This window comes from Squalius cephalus (assembly GCF_949319135.1).
Source record: "Squalius cephalus genome assembly, chromosome: 11".
NCBI lineage: Eukaryota > Metazoa > Chordata > Actinopteri > Cypriniformes > Leuciscidae > Squalius > Squalius cephalus.
In genome coordinates, this window is record NC_137132.1 from 2626228 (window position 1) to 2647666 (window position 21439).

At 35.2% G+C, this 21439-nt stretch overlaps 1 protein-coding gene across 6 annotated transcripts in view; it reads right to left on the reverse strand.

Moving 5' to 3' along the window:
* Positions 1-8258: 8258 nt before the first annotated feature.
* LOC307167413 (NACHT, LRR and PYD domains-containing protein 3-like) overlaps positions 8259-21439 on the reverse strand; it is a 146364-nt gene continuing 133183 nt past the window's right edge. For all 6 annotated transcript variants that reach the window (XM_079886498.1, XM_079886497.1, XM_079886495.1 and 3 more), the window contains 5 exons: positions 21104-21277; positions 16777-16950; positions 13103-13276; positions 10146-10319; positions 8259-9699 (listed from right to left, as the gene is read on the reverse strand). In XM_079886498.1, coding sequence (XP_079742624.1) covers positions 9693-9699; positions 10146-10319; positions 13103-13276; positions 16777-16950; positions 21104-21277 — 703 coding nt within the window. In that variant the 3' untranslated portion in view covers positions 8259-9692. The remainder of the gene's footprint in view (positions 9700-10145; positions 10320-13102; positions 13277-16776; positions 16951-21103; positions 21278-21439) is intronic.

Sequence of the window (21439 nt, forward strand, 5' to 3'; positions counted from 1 at the left end):
TTGTCAGTAGCGCGGTACTGCGATATTGCGGTTATCGCGACAGCCCTATATGAACTAACAATGAACAGCTGTATTTTTATTGACTAACATTAACAATGATTAATAAATACTGTACCAATGTTAGTTAATAAACTAATTCAAATCTTAAACTATTGCTTCGGCCTGAACGAGTTTGAATTAGAGATTGTTACCTTTTATGAAATTCTTCTGTTGCTTAACAACAATCCAATTGAACATTCCAAATGGAGTTATTCCATCTTAATTTTAATGCTGTTAGAGGTTTAATTATTGCGTTTAGATCAAGTTTGTCATGGGTAAATGTAAATGAAATAAATGTCAGGTTAAAGAGAATCGCAGCCTAATTCATTTGAATCTGCTATTACTCAACATTGTTTTTGTTGCTTAATTGCAGAGAACATGAACAAGACTGTACAGTGACAATACAAAATGTCCAATAACAATTAGAATAGTAAAAAAAGAAAAAGAAAATGGCCAATATATCAAAAGATATTTAAAAATAGCCCAAAAGCAGAACAAATTGTAACAGTTCTCAAAGCTTTCTTAGTAGTAGAGACTGAAATCACATTCAGGTAATTTTCCATTTCTTTTAAAAAGACAGAGAAGACTTTACTTGTTTGTGAATGTAAAATTTGCATACTATTATTTGATATTCTTAGAATGTTAAATTTAAATACCAATTTAAATACCAAATTATGAACACTGTTGAATGAATCAGTAGAAAAATAAACGTTATAAATTTTGCCTGCACATTTGATTCATCTTGGGTTTTACTACAAGCATAAGGAAATACAATTTTAGTTATTGTTGCCCTTTCATTTGCTGCCGCTGTGCAGACCTTCTACAATGGGTCATTGGTCCTTTTTGCATCTGTGCAGAAAGTGTTGCCTGGACTCACCAATGGTTTTACAGCGGAGAAAAACATCATCCTTGCCTACAGGACTGAAGATGGACAGTAATTTGCTGTGACTTTTCCCTCCACGTCTGCTTGAGAAGTGACTAAATGGACTAAACTGATGTGTTGAGGGAAAGTCAGATGAAAAAGCCGAGAGACAAACAACTTTATCGACAATAAGACAGAACAAAATGGATGGCAGTGAACTGTGTGAGAGCAATAATGCACAGGAATAAACGATTAAAATAGCAGCTCAGAATACAGGTTGTTTATTTAAAAGTCAACTGTGATGAGGTCATGGTTGTCTTATGTCTTAAACCTGCACTCTAAAAAATCCTGGGTTATTTTTTTTTTTTTAACCCAAACACTGGGTTGAGCCTTTTGGATAATTTTTTGGGGTTGTTATTTTCAGTGTTTGGGTAGTTTTTGTGTTACCCAGCTCCTGGGTCAGACGTAACCCAGCGGTTGAGTTGTTCATTGTGTTCCTTTTTGCGTCCTCTTTAGGAGAAAGTCGTTCTCCGTGCCATCGAATCGATGCATTTCATCGGTAAAATACAGGATTGTGTACATTTTATTTTATCTATAAAATTGTACTGTGTTCATTTAATTTACAAAGCAACATACAGAGACGCAATGTGAGTCAAATGAGTGTCGTATCTGTCTTTTCACGTGATGGAAACGCCTGATGCCTTGTAGGATTTAAATTAATCTGTAAGCACTAATTCATGTATGCAGAAAAAAATAAGCTAGTATTACAGAAACAATTCAATAATATTATGCTGGGTTGAATAAACAACCCAATTTGCTGGGTAAAATTAGCCCAACATGTGTTCTGTCCTACATTTACCCAGCCCTTGGGGGAAAAAACAGCCCAAATTGTTTTGTTTTTAACCCAGTGTGCAGAAAGACTGAATACTGTCATGAGTTCATGTAAAGGTAATATGTGAAGTAGCAGCCTGTTTTCGTTTGTGTTAAAGATAGAAATAACAGCCCCGTCCACCAAACGGAGAAGCTGAAATACTTCCCCTTTAAAGCTAAAGGTTTGCATGAATCATCTGTCTTCAGAAGCTCGACTGTGATTCACTTTCTCTGGGGCCACTTAAATGATGCATCCCATTATTCAGAGAAAACGGCACCAACTACAGACAGCATTGCAAACTGATGACTCAAACTAAAAAGAATGGTTTTGTTACACAAGCATCTGGTGTTTGGGTTAGTTTAGTCAGAGCTAGTTGTTTTCTTGACAATGTGCAGTTTTTCCACATTTGTCTAGTTAAGTTGTCCTCAGTTCGCAGGTGGTGGACGAAGTTCCTTGTATGATCTGTTTCTCGTGAGTCTTTGCTAATTCATTATGCGCCATCTGTCTGCACAGCGTTTTGTTTGAGTAAACAGAAATTTAAGGCAAAACTTGCATCTCTTTGTCTCTCATTAGCAGGATGCTAATGAATGGTTGCTAATTTCTTAGCAGTTCGCATCAAACAAGTGTATGATGCATCTGCCCTGCAGCGAAAACCTGAAAATAATTTTAATTACACCCCAGAGACTTGTCGTGCGTTAAAAAAGCGGGAGGAGAAGTGCTCTGGGCGACCAAAAGTTGATTTAAATTCACACAATAGAGCCTTGTGTGATCTGAAGTGAACCTGAGTTGTCAGGGTTATTGGTGGTTTATTTTGGTGAAAACTCACTGAATGCAAAAAATAAAAATAGTTTTTATTTATTTTATTTATGACCCAAATACACAGCTAACAAAAATATGTTCCAACAATTTTTCGCTAACATTCCCATTAGGTTATGAAAACGTTGTTTCTGAATGTTCTCTGAATGTTCAAAACACTTTATAACATCATTATAAAAAATGCATTATATTAATTGTATGAGAATGAGTTGTTAATTTTAACCTTTAATAATAATAGCAGCTGACAGGTTTCCCTCTGTTTCCTTTGACATTCAAAGACACGCGTCACCGATGAGTGATTTAAAACTTCAAACCAGCAGCGGCAGAATCCACTGAGGCCTCCACAACAGAAAAACTCTGGAGATTGAGAGGACAACAAGGTTGGGATGGAGGAGAGGAGAAAAGGCAGAAGAAAGAGCGAGAGGACCAATGAGGGACTGAAGCTCAAAGCCTGAAACACATGAAACAACAGCAGAGACACGAACCGGTTCCAGAGGGAGCGCAAACTTTCCTGACTGAAATTTCGCCTCATTTTTGGTATTTTGAAACTCTTGATTTATCTCCATGATGTTTAAGCTGTTTAAGTTGTGTTAGTGATTCACTAAGTTATGTAAGAGATGATAATGTGAAGTGGAGAGACTACAGAGCCCCTAAAGGGACATGATGATGGGAAAAATGGGATACTAATTTTAATGCTATATAAATTAAGAACACTAGTGTGATATATATTTATCCATTCATATATTTTCTTCATTTTTTTTACCTTTTTTGATTGTTAGAAATACCGTACTTAAGGGCACAGTAGCCAACAAACAAAATACATGACCATTGGCAGTCATTACATACAGATATTTGCGCACAAAATGCAGAGACTGACCACAATCAATCACTTTAAAATCAGGTGAAGGTTATGATACTTTTTTTATGGGTGAATCTCATGAAAACTGTAAAGAAAAATATTAAGTAGTTTGCATAAATGAAGCTTGTTTTAGGATCATTATAGCCTTTTGCATTTTCTAAATATTTTTAACTTTTTTTCTTTGTCATTTCTTACTTTTTTTTTAGCGAGATTGTTAACTCATGATTTCTGTTCTGTGCGTCTGTGCGCACCAATCTTGCACTTCTATCTACTCCTCAACCAGACCACCTAGAGACTTCGGGTTTTCGGCATTATGTTAAGGAAGGTCTAATCTCGGGAACGCACAAAAAAAATCCAGGAAAAGATTTACTATCTCTTAGTGTTGTGATCCCATGAGGTGAGAAAATTGCGCTAAAACACTCACTGAGTTTTTATTACTTGTTTTTTTAGAATGAAATATGACCTGGACCTTTTTATGAGATGCACCTTTATAAGGGGCCAAAAACTGCAGCATGTAATTGCTTTTTTTTTTCTTTTTTTTTTATCGATTACCGCAAGTAAGAAAGGTTCAGGTTAATCAATTGATTAACCTGAGAGTTCAAGGTTTAAGTTAACCCTGCTTTCTGGAATACTACGCTAAACACTTGAGGCTGAAATGGAAGGGAATATGTTTCTATATTGGTTGAGAAGCTTAAAAAGTGTGTGTGTGTGTGTGTGTGTGTGTGTGTGTGTGTGTACATGAATGAGGACTGAAGATTACAGCTATAGATTTCTGCATTTCCTGATGTCACAAGTTTCTTTATAAAAAGTATTTGTTGTAATCATGCGACTGAATGCAAAGGCCTTAAAATTAGTCTATAAACAACAATTAGTCCTAATGAGGGAGTTATATATAGAGTACATTATGAGTTAAGAATAAAAAAAGAAAAAGCTTTAGAGCTGAAGTGGAAAGCATCGTTGGTAATTTTTAAATTATCTTGGATTTGTTAGATGTCGTGCTGATCTACAATCTAAATGCAAAGATACAGCTAACAAAAATATGTTCTAAGAAAGTTTAGCTTATATTCCAATTAAGTTATTAAAATGAAATACTCTGAAGATTTAAAACATATATAAATGTTTTAAGAAGTCTTTTATGGTTATACGGTCATTAAGAGAACATTCCACTTCATTGTTTAGCAAACATTATGGGAATGTTACTTAAATTCTGAAACAAGTAGCAACATTATTTTGAGATTATTAAAGACCAGATAACTCTGAACAAATATTCTATTAATGTTACTGCAAGAATGTTTGTTCAGAACTTAAAAAAACCTTTCCAGAATGTTAGCTGAAGTTCTAAGAAGGTTCCCTGTTAGTTTGCGCTGCAAACTGTGTTTGCACTGCAGGCGAGAGATGCTGTACCTGTAAACATGTAAATGCAGCTCAAAAGAAGCTCGTTCCACAGGCCTTTATAAAGATAATCCAATCTAATGTCTGCATGATATATCTGGTGTTGCTCTTGTGCTGCAGTTCTACAGGATTGAGAAATATTTCATCAACAAATGAAGGAGCCGGAATCCTGCACAACAATTCACAGTTGATTTATGGGCAACAAACTTTAAAGGTAATTACCAGCACTAAACACACTGAGAATGTATGTGTGCAGCGTATATATTTCTGTATGTGTGTGAGACCAATATAGATTCTCTATCTGTCTGTGTTCTTCTGCAGATTAAGTTCGTAAACTCACTGCTTGTGTTTTAAAGTCGCTGTGTTTCTGAAGTTCAGTGACTGTGATTGAAAGAGGATTTTGTTTCATTGTGACTCATAAAAGATCATGATAATGATGAAAAATTCTTAAATGGGTGGTATAATGCCCTTTTCACAAGATGTAAAATAAGTCTCTGATGTCCCCAGAGTGTGTATGTGAAGTTTTAGCTCAAAATACCCAACAGATATTTTTATATAGCATGGTAAAATTGTCACTTTTTGAGGGTGAGTAAAAACGCACCGTTTTTGTGTCTGTCCCTTTAAATGCAAATGAGTTGCTTCTCCCGGCACAGGGGGCGGAGCTTCAACAGCTCGTGACCTTTTATGTTCAAACCAGAGTCAGACAATGATGGAGAGACTAAAGAAGAAGTGACAACATGTAGAATGCAACAGGACATTTCTGGTTAGTTGATGAATTTATGTAGCTTATGTGTAGTTATCTTCTAGTCATTGATTAGAATATTGTCATGATAATCTATAAATTGTGTTCCCAGGGGCGGAGTTTATGTAAATTTTAGGGTTGGTGATGTCACTAACCTGAGACGAATGTAGTGTAGTCCCTACCAGCCGTTTGTTGTAGTCCTTAAAAAGCAATTGCTTTGAAGCAATTGGTCCCTTTGCTTTGAACTTTGAGCTTCGTAACTTTGCAGATGTTTTTTATGCTCAAACAGCAACATTACACACTAACTAAAGTTAGACAAGTGAAATCATAATCAATCACCCCTTTAAGTCTTTAATTTCATTTTTTTAAATTAATTTATTCTTCAGTTTGTTCACTCTTTGTTTGTCCATACTTTTCATATTTTTAAAAGTACACTATGTTAGCCTGGTTAAAACCAGACCATTCTCAGTAGTAACTGAGTTATGGTCTGGCAAAGCTCCATAGACAAATCATTTCCAAAGGGGCGTCACCAACGGACGTCGCTCAATCAGAGCGATCGTCATTGTGTAAAGCTATATGCTGCGTCCCAATTCGCCTAAGTTACACTACGCCATAAAAGTATGTACTCTTTTTGTGAAGAAAAGGTATTTACTTTTGAATGTGTAGCAAAAAAGTAGGCAAGCTTTGGGACATACTACTTCATCATCTTTATCGGACGGATCTGTCGCGTGCATCCTGTCACTTAAACTGCCCTGTCAATCATCGTGTCACAGTTAAAATCCTCTATTAAATCTAATTTAATTTCCTACCGTTTCGGAGAGAAATATAGTAGCACGTTCATCTGTCAGTGGATCTTTCATAGAGACTGTCCTCATGTGTTTGCAATTTGAATATAATAATGCATTTAAAAATTGAACGGACGTTGCTCAAATGCCTCTGGGCTCAATTGGATAGACCTAAAACCAATCAGAGCGATCGTCATCGTGTAAAGCCCGCCTCAACGTTTCTGATTGGTGCCTCGATTTCTCGGCCATGGAAATGGGTTTGAATGAGCTCTTTGCCAGACTACTTCTCGAGCAAATCTGAATTTGCCGGAAGTTGTCTGGGTTTTCCCAGGCTAACACTATGTACATTTTTTCTTCAAAATTAACAAAATTGAAGAGTCAATAAATCATTGATTCTTCTTTCAAAATATGTTTTTGTCTTATCCTGATTAACTATTGTAAGCGTTTTATAAGTGTTGTGTTTATATTTTAGACCTGAGATGATGATTTTCATGGGAAATTGCGTACTTGCGTCTAGTAGTAAATGTTTTATGACCAGTAGGAGAATCATATTCATTCAGAGTAACGCAGAGCCGAAGCCAAAATATATATTATATATTGTGTATATATATATATATACTGTATATATATATACACACTCACCTAAAGGATTATTAGGAACACCATACTAATACTGTGTTTGACCCCCTTTCGCCTTCAGAACTGCCTTAATTCTACGTGGCATTGATTCAACAAGGTGCTGAAAGCATTCTTTAGAAATGTTGGCCCATATTGATAGGATAGCATCTTGCAGTTGATGGAGATTTGTGGGATGCACATCCAGGGCATGAAGCTCCCGTTCCACCACATCCCAAAGATGCTCTATTGGGTTGAGATCTGGTGACTGTGGGGGCCATTTTAGTACAGTGAACTCATTGTCATGTTCAAGAAACCAATTTGAAATGATTCGAGCTTTGTGACATGGTGCATTATCCTGCTGGAAGTAGCCATCAGAGGATGGGTACATGGTGGTCATAAAGGGATGGACATGGTCAGAAACAATGCTCAGGTAGGCCGTGGCATTTAAACGATGCCCAATTGGCACTAAGGGGCCTAAAGTGTGCCAAGAAAACATCCCCCACACCATTACACCACCACCACCAGCCTGCACAGTGGTTACAAGGTTACAATCTTTCTACAGAATGCTGACAAATTAATTCAGTGCTTTAATGTTTATCCTCTAATCTTTCATATGTGTATTTTTCATGTTAATTATGTTTAGTTACAAACATAAAGTTACAAATTAAATATTTTCTTTCAAGTAATTTACAATTTGAAAATACAAAATGTACAGAATATACTTAAGTACTATTTTGAAGTGCAAGAGTAACTGTGGAGTTAGATACACGTAAGAGTATAGAATATCAGAATATCATTGTTTAGTGCAGAAGATGCGCTTGTAACGGGGAAGATTTGAGAGACAGCGAGAATGAGCTTCTCTCACATGACAATAAAGTTGACATCTTACTCTCTTCTGACTGCCGTTATCAATCCCTCTCTACTTGTTACCTCTTTTTGAAAGTTGTGAAAACACTGTTGTGGGATTTTTCTTTTTTCTATTTGAGCAAATGGGAACACAAAAATATATATATTTAATGCAGTCTCTCATTCACCACTATAGAAGTATACACAAAGGTGACTTCCACTTCTGAAAAACACAGAAATATGAAGTCTCAATAGGACATGTTACGTGATTTGCTTGCATCTAGCCAAAAACTGTGATAGGCTATTTGGTAGTCATATTTGTATTTTATATGTCCATGGTTCTATTAAGCTTGATAATTAAAATTATTATATGCGAGAATAAAATTACATTTTTAAATAAGTATTTTATTTAGTAAAATACAGTCCCTCTAAGTATTTAATTACAAATTAAATTTGATTTATTTTTGTTATGGAAATACAAATGACAAAATACACAAAAGTAATTAAATACGTATTTTAAATACATTTAATTAAAATACTGCCCATCTCTGCATGCACACACACGCACATGTCTCTGAGTCAAGTGAATATCTGTTTGTAATAAAATGCTCTAGATCTCAGACGTGATTGATGTCTTACTCTAAACCATGATTTAGATGCTTCACAACAGAACAGGATGGAGAATCCTGCATATCCTAATGAGTATTATGTAAAATAGATTGTAGTGTATCTGTGTTTGTGTGATTGCAACAAAACGGCAAGGCAGTTCAGCAGCCGCCCTGCTGTTACAGTAACACCAAAGCACTATAATTACTGACCCGTGTGTGTGTGTGTGTTCAAAGACCCGATTAAACCCGTCTGCCTCTCTGATAACTGGTTTAAAGCACATTTTCTCTAGATACAAAATGAACAACATTTAAATAATAAATCAATACAAAATGAATCCATCTTCCAAAATGTGTTTTTGTCTTATCCTGATTAGAGGACCAAAAGTTAACTTTAATAATACAGACAAATATTATGACTGGATAATAAGGGAATGTGTTTAACAGGACAGATGCAGTGAGTTTATTTCAGCATAGATCCAATATAATCATCACAGATAATTCTGATACTGAAAAAATTCAACCTGTATGCATTTTATGTACAATGTTAGTTTAAGGTGTTTTTCATATAAATAAAAAAATAAACATGAATACATAAATGAAATCATATTCATTGTTCATCAATCCAGCCAGTACAAGCTAAAGGTACTGCACTTTCAGTTTCCTTTATAGTTTTGTAATAATTTTACTCAAAACTAGATGGTGACAATTTTACAGTAGTGTTACACGAAGATGTGCTGATAGCTATTCTTAGATTGGGCAATTAAAAAGACACAAATTCATTATAATAGGATACAGTAAATCAAAATCGATGATGTAAATATGCACAGTGCAGAACTAAGTGTGGCTATAGTGACTAAAAGAAGAAAGTCATATACACCTAGGATGGCTTGAGAGTGAGTAAATGAATCTTTCATTAGTCTTTGTCTCCCTCTGCTGGTACAACACAAACACACATATTCAGGCTCTATATTTTCTCTAACAAAACCTCCAACCTTTTTAAATTTATACTGTGCATTTATACAAATAAAATGGGTTAATCTATGAATAAGAAACTGTATTTTTCTGCTCTGAAATAAAAGGTGTTTCACTGCCACCTCATTAGGTCTGCCAAAGTATTGTTGAAATCTAAATGAAGTCTTAATTTATAACAGTGAAGTCACTGTATCTTCAGTCTCTGTTGATTCTGTTGGCTGTGAGTCTCTGTAGCGGATCCTTATTCACCATCAGATGATCATTAGAAGATCAGACTGTCATCTAATACCTAAAATAAAACACACAAACCGTCACACATGAAGTACGAGACATTAAGTCTGTCAAATCTTTTCATAAGAAAACATAGCACTAACTAGATAAGCTATATTAATTCACTCAAACATGATAATATATATGATGTTCAAAGTCACTTAACAAAATCAAAATGAACATGAAAGATCACTTTCACAAAACGGACATCTGATACATAACCAGCAGAAACGATCATTACACACCACTACAAATTTAATATCAGTTAAAAAGCTTGAAATTTGCATTAATATTATTATTATCAGTCATAACAATATGAGCAGAATTTAACAGTTTAAACTTCAGAGACCTACAGAAAGTGAAGCTGAATTTAAGACTCATCTGATCATCTCAGACAAAATTTTCACACACGAGTTGTGTTACTTAAGTGAAAATATGATGAAAATTGTTAAAAACTATTGTTACCATAGAGTATTCAGTTTATAATGTGGATCATCCTTCAGATCAGAGAGCAGTTTCACTCCTGAATCTCCAAGTTCATTCCCATTCAGATCCAGTGTTCTCAGGTGTGAGGGGTTTGATCTCAGAGCTGAAGCCAGAGCAGCACAACCTTCATCTGTGACACCACAATTAATCAACCTGTAGAGAACAATGACACACATTAAACTTGTATCCAAAATTAAACATAACCACTTAAAAAAATAATAATAACAAGGCTGTCAATATGAAATATATGCAAATATTCATTACATCAGTTAGGATTAAAGGATGAAATATACAGTTTGTACATAATGAAATCCTTATTTCTATGGAAAGTCCCCATAAAACACAAAAACCCAACATGTGTGTGCATGGTTTTTCCTGCATTGAAAATTTTTGGCGGCTGCCAAATAAAAATGCCGCTAAAGCCTTATTTGGTCAGTTATTGTGATTTATTAGCATGTTCACAGTTGTTTTGTTGTTTTTGTACAGAGACCAGATGCCACTGATGAGTCCTGCTGACTTAAACATTCATACAAGTCTCTGTACCTGACCATGGAAAAATGAAAAAGCAAACACCTTGGAAATGACAGGTATAGAGAACAGGAACTGTTTCAGGAATGGCACAAAGGTGTGTGTTCAATAATCTGCCTTTTTGTCCTTCATAATGTATCTTTGTATTAGGCATGTGCTGGTATCAAATTTTCATGCTGCGATTAATTGATTGAGCTTTTATCACGGTATACGGTATTATCACGATATTTTAATTGCTCAAGAGAAACGGATGGATTGGGAGGGGATGTAGAAAAAAAACAACTTGCATCACAATAGGTGTAATTGTGATTGTCAAAACATTTGGTAACTAAACAGAATTTTACACAATTTTCACGATTTCAATTCAATTCTTGGGATTTGATTTCAATCTTGATTCAATATTGACTCTTTGGATAAATATTAGGTAGGCTACAGTAGATAAGCCTACATGTTAATTTTTCTCAAGAAAAAATAGGCTATATCTCACATAATGCAGTAAACATACAGAGAGCCCTGTCAGCTGGTATTATTAAAGGTTAAAAATTAACAAATTAAATGAAATATAATTTGATTTTCATTATAATAACAATTTAATTATGACACAAGTAAAAATATAATACAAATGTAATATAGTGCACATATTTAGCAAAATACTCCTCTCTATAGCTATTTTTTCTAGTCAACTAACATGTTGGTCATTAATTGGCTTTCCTGAGGTAAATGTAACGTTCTGTGACATAGCCTAATTGTTCATCTGCAGTTTTACTGACCTCTTTTCATGGTTGAAAAACACTGATTGATCGATATTATGTAGGCTATGAGGCATAAATACCTTTCGGTAAGTTGTACTGTATCTTTAAATAAAAAGTAACAGATGATCGGTTTACTTGAACTGAGGCGATCGGTCACGTCACATTTACAAGTGCTAAAACGGTATTTATTGTCTGAATTTCGTAATAAAATGGACAGAACCTGATAGCTGAGATTTTTTTTCATATCAAAAGTAACCTGCTCTGTCTAGTCTGTCGGGTGTCAGTGTCCTCTTTGCTCCGTGATTTTTCTCTGCGTGAGAAAATGGATGTGTGGCGCGAGAGCGTGTGAAAAGTGTAAATTGTGTGAGTCTCACGCTGAATGCGTAGAGTTGGCAGCCCTGCTTTTAGAAGGGGGATAAATCCTTTATTTTACTGTCTATCGATAAATCATCGGCAGCATTCCTCCTTCCTCCTTGCTTCTTCTCCTTGTGAGGATTGTTTACATTAGACTAGAGTGCGTACTGCGCCGCATGCACACAGTGCTGTATGTGGGGATTGTTTACATCAGAGTGCGCACGTGTTTCGCGCAGCATACACGCAGTGTTTGTTTAAGCGGTTTATGGAAAATAAGCTAATGCGCGTTCTATAAATATGAATTCTGATCCATTATTTTTCACGGTATTTTGAAGTGCCCGCGATAACAAAATCGTGCATATTCATTACCGCGATTTATCGCATTACCGAATACCGGCACATGTCTACTTTGTATTATGTTGTGTTGTAAATAAATCCTAAAATCAAAAAGCCATTCTTTTAATTTCTCCACATTCTTTGTACAAGTTCGCTCACAGTCCCACCCGATAGGGCCATTAGGGGAGGGTCTTTGTCTTTCCAGGTGTGAAACACATCAATATTCTTGATGATTCACACCTCCTCACATACAGCTTTCTTACACAAAACATGTCTTGCAGATTTTGATCAATACATTGTTTTATGTGAATGAGTGGGAAGGATGATTTTCACATCGTTTTGAAGCAAATATTCTAGGCTATGTGATTCAGTTATCAAAAGTCTAACAAACAAATAATCAGTATGGGTTTTATAGTCTTATTTCAGTGACTTATTTCGCATAAACGTAGTTTTCTCAAAATTACAAACTTTACATGCATGCTGCTCACATATTATTGTAGCAGAGTTTATGCTGAATACAGTGTATCCAGACTTTAGCCATGAAAATGTTACAAGTAACAGAAATAAGCACAAATGTCAGGGCATGTCTTACCACAGGGTTAAGGGTTATTTGTTAACATTAGTTAATGCACTGTGAAGTAACATGAACAAAAATGAACAGCTTTATTTTTAACTAACATCAACAGAGATTAATGAATACAGTAATAAATGTATTGCTCATGGTTAGTTTATGTTAGTAAGCCAAATACATTAATGTTAACAAATCAAACCTTATTGTAAAGCATTACCAACAAATAATTTAATCAGAACACCTCTGAAATGAGAACGTAAGTGTTCTTCTGACAGGTCAAGCAGGAATCTCTCGCTAAACCGCCGGATGGGGCTTATTCCAAATTATATTTTGTACACACCACATAAATATTAATCCTTATTCACTTCGAGTATTTATGGTAGAGATGATCTTACCCCAGTTCCTCCAGTTTACAGTGAGGATTCTCCAGTCCAGCAGAGAACAGCTTCACTCCTGAGTCGCCTAGATTATTAAATGACAGATCCAGTTTTCTCAGGTGTGAGGGGTTTGATCTCAGAGCTGAAGCCAGAGCTGCACAACCTTCATCTGTGACACCACACTTCCACAACCTGTAAAGAAAAATGACACTCTTTACTCTCTCAGATCAGATACACAAATTGAATCAACAGACTCATATACATGACACATATATACTCTTGCAAGTAATCAATTATCTAATCTTTTATGTTTTTAATGTAGAAAGATGTGTGAATGATTTACATTTGACATATTTAGTGCAAGTAGTGAAGGGGGTGGATTGGAATCCACTGCTGCTTCAATGTATATGTAATGAGTGATTATAATCATGGAATTAATCAATATTTTTCCTTCTAAATATCAAATGAGTTGAATGACTTCTCTGGAGATTTTACTTTGCTATAGAAGTTACCAGTGTGATTACTGAAATGTTATTTTCGTGTATTCTTTAATGTCTGTATTTAATATCTGAATGCAGTAATAATGCTTGCCTATTTATCCCGGCTTTCAGAAATGAAATAGGGACTGGTTTTGTGTTTGAGAAAGGTCTTCAACATGTTAAAACACATAGGGGTCATTGAAGCCAATAGTTTAAGGGACCATTTCTTTGTTAAAGCCTTACTTTCCAGTTAGACTAAAATGTAGCTCTTCTTGAGAAAGAACGCATTATCTTGATGTTTTGAGACGAGACTTCTGTTTATAGTTAGAGCCTGGCCAAATCCAACCTTGGAAAAGATGTGTGTCGGTGTGTGTGTTAGTCTTCTTGGTTACAGGTTGAGGAATCACTGGCATTATTGGAGATTGACTGAGTTGTTGTTCGAGACATGCTGGCACCCAGCAACCCAAATCTGAGAACTGGAAGGTCACGACGTGCCTAACTTCAGGGTCCGAGTTTCAGCTGCATAATCTATGTGTGGAAAATTACTGTGTTTATCAATTTCTTAGCCAATCAGAATCATTCAGCGTGTAAGCAATGACGTAGCTTAGACCTTGGAAATGGTATAACTGCTGTGATCTCTGTAACTGTAAGCGGGGCGGCCTACGAACTCCTGTGTGAGTCTTGAAGCTGACTTCTGCTGATGAAACTGCAAACTATTTTCAGTAAACTTTTCTTCAATTTTTTATAATTCTGACTCCGGGTCTTTCAAACATCTGGTCCTTGGGTCCTAAACTGTTAACCCCTAACAATAGTAACAAGATGAATGAAGAACCAGAACTTTCCCGCTTTTTGTAGTTTTTTTCCTCTTTTTATTATTTTTGTCTTAAATATATTGTTTTTATACTCTAATATGTTATAATTGAATACCTGTAATATTGTGTCATGTATGCTAATAATCAAACTCTCTTGGAGCACCACCTGTGATAATTAATTTCAGTTGATGACCCCTAATTGCAGATTTATCAAGAAAAGGGTGAATGTTTGTTGCAGAGTGAGCACAGAAGACAGCAATGTGCTGAAACGTTTGCCCCGTTCATTTGTTTTTAATTCACTTACACGATTGCAATCCATAAAATGAAATGAATGTTTTGAAAGACTTCTGTAGTCTGTACTGAATCCAGAGTGCGGCCAGCCACCTTCTTGCTTGTTTTACACTTTATTTAAACAGATGTGATATTAAATTAATTTATGGTAATCATGCTGACTCTCAATTGTTTTAATGAATGTAATTAGGGCTTTCACAATTCTTCTATTAATTTCAAGTACTTGATTTTAAAACAAAATCCTCATATGCAATTTACAAGTCGAGTATCCGGCAAAATACTGGAAGTGGTTAATTCCAAGGATGAGAATCTACCAACCGCATTATTACAACGTTTACTAAGGCTAGGCTGCGATTCAATTGAATAAATATATGCCCTGCCGGTATAATAATTCTCAAAGCTGCAATATTTCTCAGCATCTAAGAGTGGCTTCGTTCACAGTGAATGCTGCTCCACATGAACCAGTGGCGTAACTTTGTTTTAAAAAGTGGGTGGGACGGGTTTTATAAAAAACCCGGGGGGCGGGGATTTATGAATGCTAAATCATAAATTGATGTATGTACAATAACATTACGATGTCCAGCAATCGATTTAAATGGTGCATGGGTTTAATTTGTCGTTTAATGAGGTTTGATATGTTGGTGTGGGTAAATCCGTAAGAATTACATGTATATTGAAATGGTCCAGTGGTAGAACTTTTGCCAAGCGTGTCAGAGGTTGTGGGTTCTAATCCACACTCGTATAGTTTTTTTTTTCTCTCTCATTAAAACCGATTATGTTTATCAGTGGTTGTATATCAGGCAAGCATACGTTTGTATGCATTTTGTTTTGTAATTTCACCGGAACGAATAGAGAGTCTCCACAACAGATTGAAGCGCGCGTCCGAGTGAAGACTGTGCGCGAGCCTCAACAGAACGACAGTATCCGCGCCACTGATCGCAGTGGCAACGAGCACTTTGATCACTTGATTTCAAAAACAACACATTTCAGAGCTAGATCGCCTCTTACAAACGAACTAAATGAATGCTCTGCTAGTTAACTGGAGATGTTTTATTTATTTGTACTGGTACATTCGTGCCGCGAGTGTTCAAAAGTGGTGGGGACAATATCGACCTTAGCAAAAAGTGGTGGGGACATGTCCCACCCGTCCCACCCGCAAATTACGCCTATGACATGAACTATAATCATTTATATACGTGAAACGTCTCTAACTCAATCTCTGCATATGATGTGACTTTAGGGCGTATAGTGTACATCTGCAAACGCAATGTGCGGCATTTCATCAAATTTATTAGGTAAATAAACCTACGCCAACACAGGAGAATGTCATTATCTTTCGAAATATGCAAACTGTTCATCGCAATTTAAAAATAAAAGTTTATTTTTGAGTTTGAGTTTGCATGCTTGCTGTCCAAATATTCGTGTTCTAAAAATTACAGTGGCTGTAGCAATTCTGTAGTAAAGAAGTTGTCAAATATTAAAGATTAAGTGAAAATTTAAATGTTCATGTTGTTTGGCCTATATTAAAAAGGGATTTGATCTGGGACAACAACAATCACCAGGCTGTTGGCGCCCTCTGAAGGCCTTTGTTATAATCCATAATGTGATTGTTTATACAATGTTTATAATGTATTTTAATTGTGTTGTTCTATAAAACCATATGATTACTTACTTTTGATATTTTATTTTAATTGTGTTGTTCTATAAAACCATATGATTACTTGCTTTTGATACTTTATTTGAACCAAATATAATTGCCCCATTGTTATTATATGGTAAATGGACTGCATTTATATAGCGCTTTCACAGACCTATGGCCACCAAAGCGCTGTACATATAGCCTCACATTCACCCATTCACTCACTCATTCACACACCGACGGCCCCATTGTTATTATATATGTATTTTAAGTCATGTTAAAGGCTATTGTTTGTTTTGGTCAAATTTGATTTAACACAAAAAATTGAAAACTCGATTAAAATTCCAAAAACCAAAATAATCGTTAGTGACAGCCATAAATGTAATAAGTTTGAATCCCGTATTTTTATGAACAAATTAAATTATAAAATTCACAGTGACTCAGTTTCATGTGAGTCTCATATAATCTTACCTCAGTTCCTCCAGTTTAAAGTGAGGATTATCCAGTACAGCAGAGAGCAGTTTCACTCCTGAGTCTCCTAGTTTGTTCTCAGACAGATTCAGTTTTCTCAGGTGTGAGGGGTTTGATCTCAGAGCTGAAGCCAGAGCAGCGCAAACTTCATCTGTGACACCACAATTATAAAACCTGTAGAGAACAATGGCACTCTCAGATCAACAGAGACTTAAAGAGAATTATTAAAGAGAAACCAATAACATAGACCAAGATCGGTCCCACTTTATATTAAGTGGTGTTAAGTACTATGTACTTACATAAAAAAAATAAGTACAATGTACTTATTGTGTTCATGTTGTATTGTAAAACACTTTTGCTGCTATTGAGGTGTGATACGGGTAAGGTTAGGGACAGGTGTGGTGGATTGGGTAGGTTTAAGGTGTAAGGGAAGGGTCAACTGTGTAATTACAAATGTAATTACATCAATTAATTACAGCTGTAATTACATGCAGGAATTTTTAAAATGTAAGTACAATGTAAAAACATGTAGTTACACAATAAGTACATTGTATCAAATGATTAATTTCAATGTAAGTACATGTAAGTACATAGTACTTAAAGCCACTTAATATAAAGTGGGACCCCAAGATCTATTTAACATGGTGATTTGAGCTTGTCACAGAGCACAAAACATAATCATAACACACCTGCAGTCAAACAGTAGTCATTTTTTAATCAACTTTTCATTTTAAATACTAAAGTCCTAATAGAAAGTAGCACGTTCTGTCCCTTTTATTGTTTCTCTTGCTTGGCTTCGTCCTACTATTGTTCTTCCTCTTCATTTTCATTCTTTCCACTTATGAATCTTAAAAAGGAATCTCATGTCTCTTGCTATTATTCTGTATTATGTGTTTAAAGAAAATACAGTACACCCAGAAATGTTGGGGTCGTATGTATTAACGTCATTATTACTGTATGTGCTGTTTGATGCTTCAACTTTGAGGAACCAATGAGCTTGCATTAGCAGATTATTTATGTTTCTAAAAACCTTTGTTTATGTTCATTTGAAGAAAGAAAGTCGTATACATCTTGGATGGCATGAGGGTAAAAGATGAATAAATGCTGAGCACATTTCTGGGTGTACTGTTTTTCTTTTAACCCCTTACTCCACACCCCACATTTTGGCATGTGGGGCATATGAGACATACCAAAAATAAAAAGGTTGCTGCTTAAGTCATTCTGAATAGACACAACCAACATACATTTAGAAAGCTACTCAGAATCACTGACTGTTATTAAAATGGATATATATAAGCTCAAACATAAAAACAAAAATAAAAAATGTGAAGAAAATCTTTTTTAAAATGTATAAAAATATGATTTATTGGTGTTGTAGAAACTTAGAAACACAAGAGCAAGCCACAAGTCTGCTCATGCTTTCAAATATGTGGATGTTAGCTCTAAAACTATGAATTTTATTAAAAGGGTGGTTGATTATGATTTCACTTTTCTAACTTTAGATAGTGTGTAATGTTGCTGTTTGAGCATAAACATCACTAACCTTAAAATTTATATAAACCCCTCCCCGGGAAAGCAATTTATAGATTATCATGACAGAATACGCTAATCAATGACTAGAAGATAACTACACATAAGCTACCTAAAATAATCAACTAACTATTCAGAAATGTTCTGTTGCGTTCTACATGTTGTCAATTCTTCTTGAGTCTCTACGTCAATGTCTGACTCCGGTTTAAACATAAAAGGCTAAAAGTTTTTGAAATTTTCAGTGCATGTCTGTGTGAGGTAAAAGGACACAAGCTGTTGTAGCTCCGCCCCCTGTGCTGGGAGCAGCAACTCATTTGCATTTAAAGGGACACACAAATACGGTGCGTTTTTGCTCACCCTAAAAAAGTGACAATTTTAACACTAAATAACAATATCTGTGGGGTATTTTGAGTTAAAACTTCACATACACATGGGGACTTCAGAGACTTATTTCACATCTTGTGAAAAGGGCATTATACCACCCATTTAAACATTTTGTAAGACCTTGTCAGAGTGAGTTTTTAGAGAAGGCATATGAGGTGCTCATAAAATATTTTATTGCCCTGTAAACACCCATTTGCAGTCTATTGTCTAATGTCTGGGAGGCGAACTGCCTTATGTTCTATTGTTCTCACTCAATGAACTTTTCACACATCTGCCGGTAGGAGACCTAATCTTCGTTATTCTTTTGTTTGTATTCAGCCATTATTAGCCTTTAATCTGCATTGCATGGCTTGCACATATACACCACTTTCATCCCCCTATACATTGATCCACCTATTATCTGAAGTCTTTCTAGGAAACAAACAAACAAACAAACAAACAAAAAAAAGAGCATATTCTTGGGACCTTATGTGAGTTTTTAACATATTAGATTATGGAATAGAATAGCTCCTGGTGTGACAGGAGCATTAGAGCTACAAAATGTAAAAGATTAATATTATGCTCAAAACTCACTTTAAATCACCATTGTTTGTATTAACTTCAGATCGCGATCTAATGTGGATTTTAGACATATGATGTTGTTGAAATGTTTTGTATAGCCTTTTATTTGCATCTAATCACTACACCAGCTTAGCATTCACACTGTAAATCTAAACGTCCATTATTGATAAGAAAATCACACAAACCGTATGAAAATCACACACAAACAATATACTATGGTAATCGTGTGTTTATTAGCTTCTTGTTTCACATGTAGAAATGTTTATTTAGGTTTGTTTTTCATGGAGCTCGGAACGAGGAAGTGTACAGGACAGCGGCATCCATAAGGGCAGGAATTATGGTCACGTTGACCCACGTAAGGTGATTGACAGCTGTACGCAGAGAGAGCGCCGAGATCATAACTGACGCAAACCAGGAAAAGAACAGACAGTGCTGTCTACACTGTTTTAGCTCTTCAGATCGCATAATTCAGAGGAAAATGAATAGAAATTATATTCTGTATGACGAAATATTTTGCAAACATGTGAGAATAAATCAATATTCATCCAGATATGCACACTTTTGGACTAAAAGCTCTAACGGGCAATATTCAGTAAAGCTATGTAAACAAATAAACCGCAGCAGACGTGAGAGAACATAAGTGCATGTTTTTATTCTATTCAAAATATAAAAAATTACAAAGTGATTAGTTTGCAATCCTGACATAAATTAAGAAATTAAGTCACTGCAACCTAGTTTTATCATAAACAGTGGTCAAATATTGAAGATGGAGTCTTTAATCTTTCTACACTGCAAAAAAATGCTTTTCTTATTTAGTATTTTTGTTGTTTCAAGTCCAAATATCTAAAAATTCTTAAATCAAGGTGCAATTACTAAAATTAAGTTAGTTTTGCTTAAAAAGCAAAATTATCTGGCAATGGGGTAAGAAAAATAATCTTGTTTACGATTAATTTTCTTAACCCATTGGCAGATAATTTAGCTTGTTTCAAGCAAAGGAGATGATGAAGAATAGCAAGATACAATGGATTCCTTCTTAAGATTTATCTGTGGAAAGAAAGAAAAAGAAGAGGAACACGGAGGAAGGAGCCAAGCAAGAGAAACGAATAAGAAGTGTTGTAAATCTGTTTTCTAATAAGTTGTTTTTCAAATAAAATGTTTCTGAGTGATATCAGATTGTGTATCAGTTTTTTATTGTACTCACCCTATAACTACATCTAACAAGAGGGTAACAAGCACCACTTTAATTTGCAGCCTGCAAATGTTACACTAACCCTGTAACTACATGGAACAAGAGTATATTTCCCCAGTATTTAAAAAAAAGTTGCAATACTTTTACTTGTCTTGAAAGCACAAACTAAAACAGCATGATAAAAAAAAGCCTTTACGCATTAGTAAACTATTATTACAAAGACTATGCAGTGTATGTTCTCGTTAAATCGTGCTGTAAAGTTTCACCACGTCATAATCTGCAACATTGACACATTGTAGATCTTAAACCTCTATATTTCTATATGATCCAGTTTTCTCAAATTAAAATTAATGGACAGTGTTAATCCTGACTGCTGAGATTGAGTATGTTTAAAGTAAAGAGCTATCAGTACTGCAGTATCACCTTAATGAGAAGCAGCTCATGTTTTCAATAATTTACAGATCAATCACATGAACGCTTCAAACTGAAACATTTTTAATCTCTTAATTCATATGAACAGACATGATGTCAATTTGATGAATTTGATCATGGTTCAATAGCTTTGCTTGTAACTAATGTAATAATAGTCATTTCCCTGCATTTTATTCCATTTTGATGTTACTTGCAGTGACAGTTTCATGTGAGAGTCACGTATGAACTTACCACAGTTTCTCAAGTTTACAGTGAGGATTCTCCAGTACAACAGAGAGCTGCTTCACTCCTGAGTCTCCTATATTATTCTTAGACAGAACCAGGTCTCTCAGGTGTGAGGGGTTTGATCTCAGAGCTGAAGCCAGAGCAGCACAACCTTCATCCGTGACACCACAATTATAAAACCTGTAGAGAACAATGAAACTCAGATCACTCTCGTATCAAAATAGAAAAAATTGCTTGTTCCATTTATTCAATATATCAGTTAGTTTTGCTGTTATTCTAAGAGATTATGTCTCTATGTGAGAGAAAACAATTATATAAAACTGATATAACGGTATAACTGAG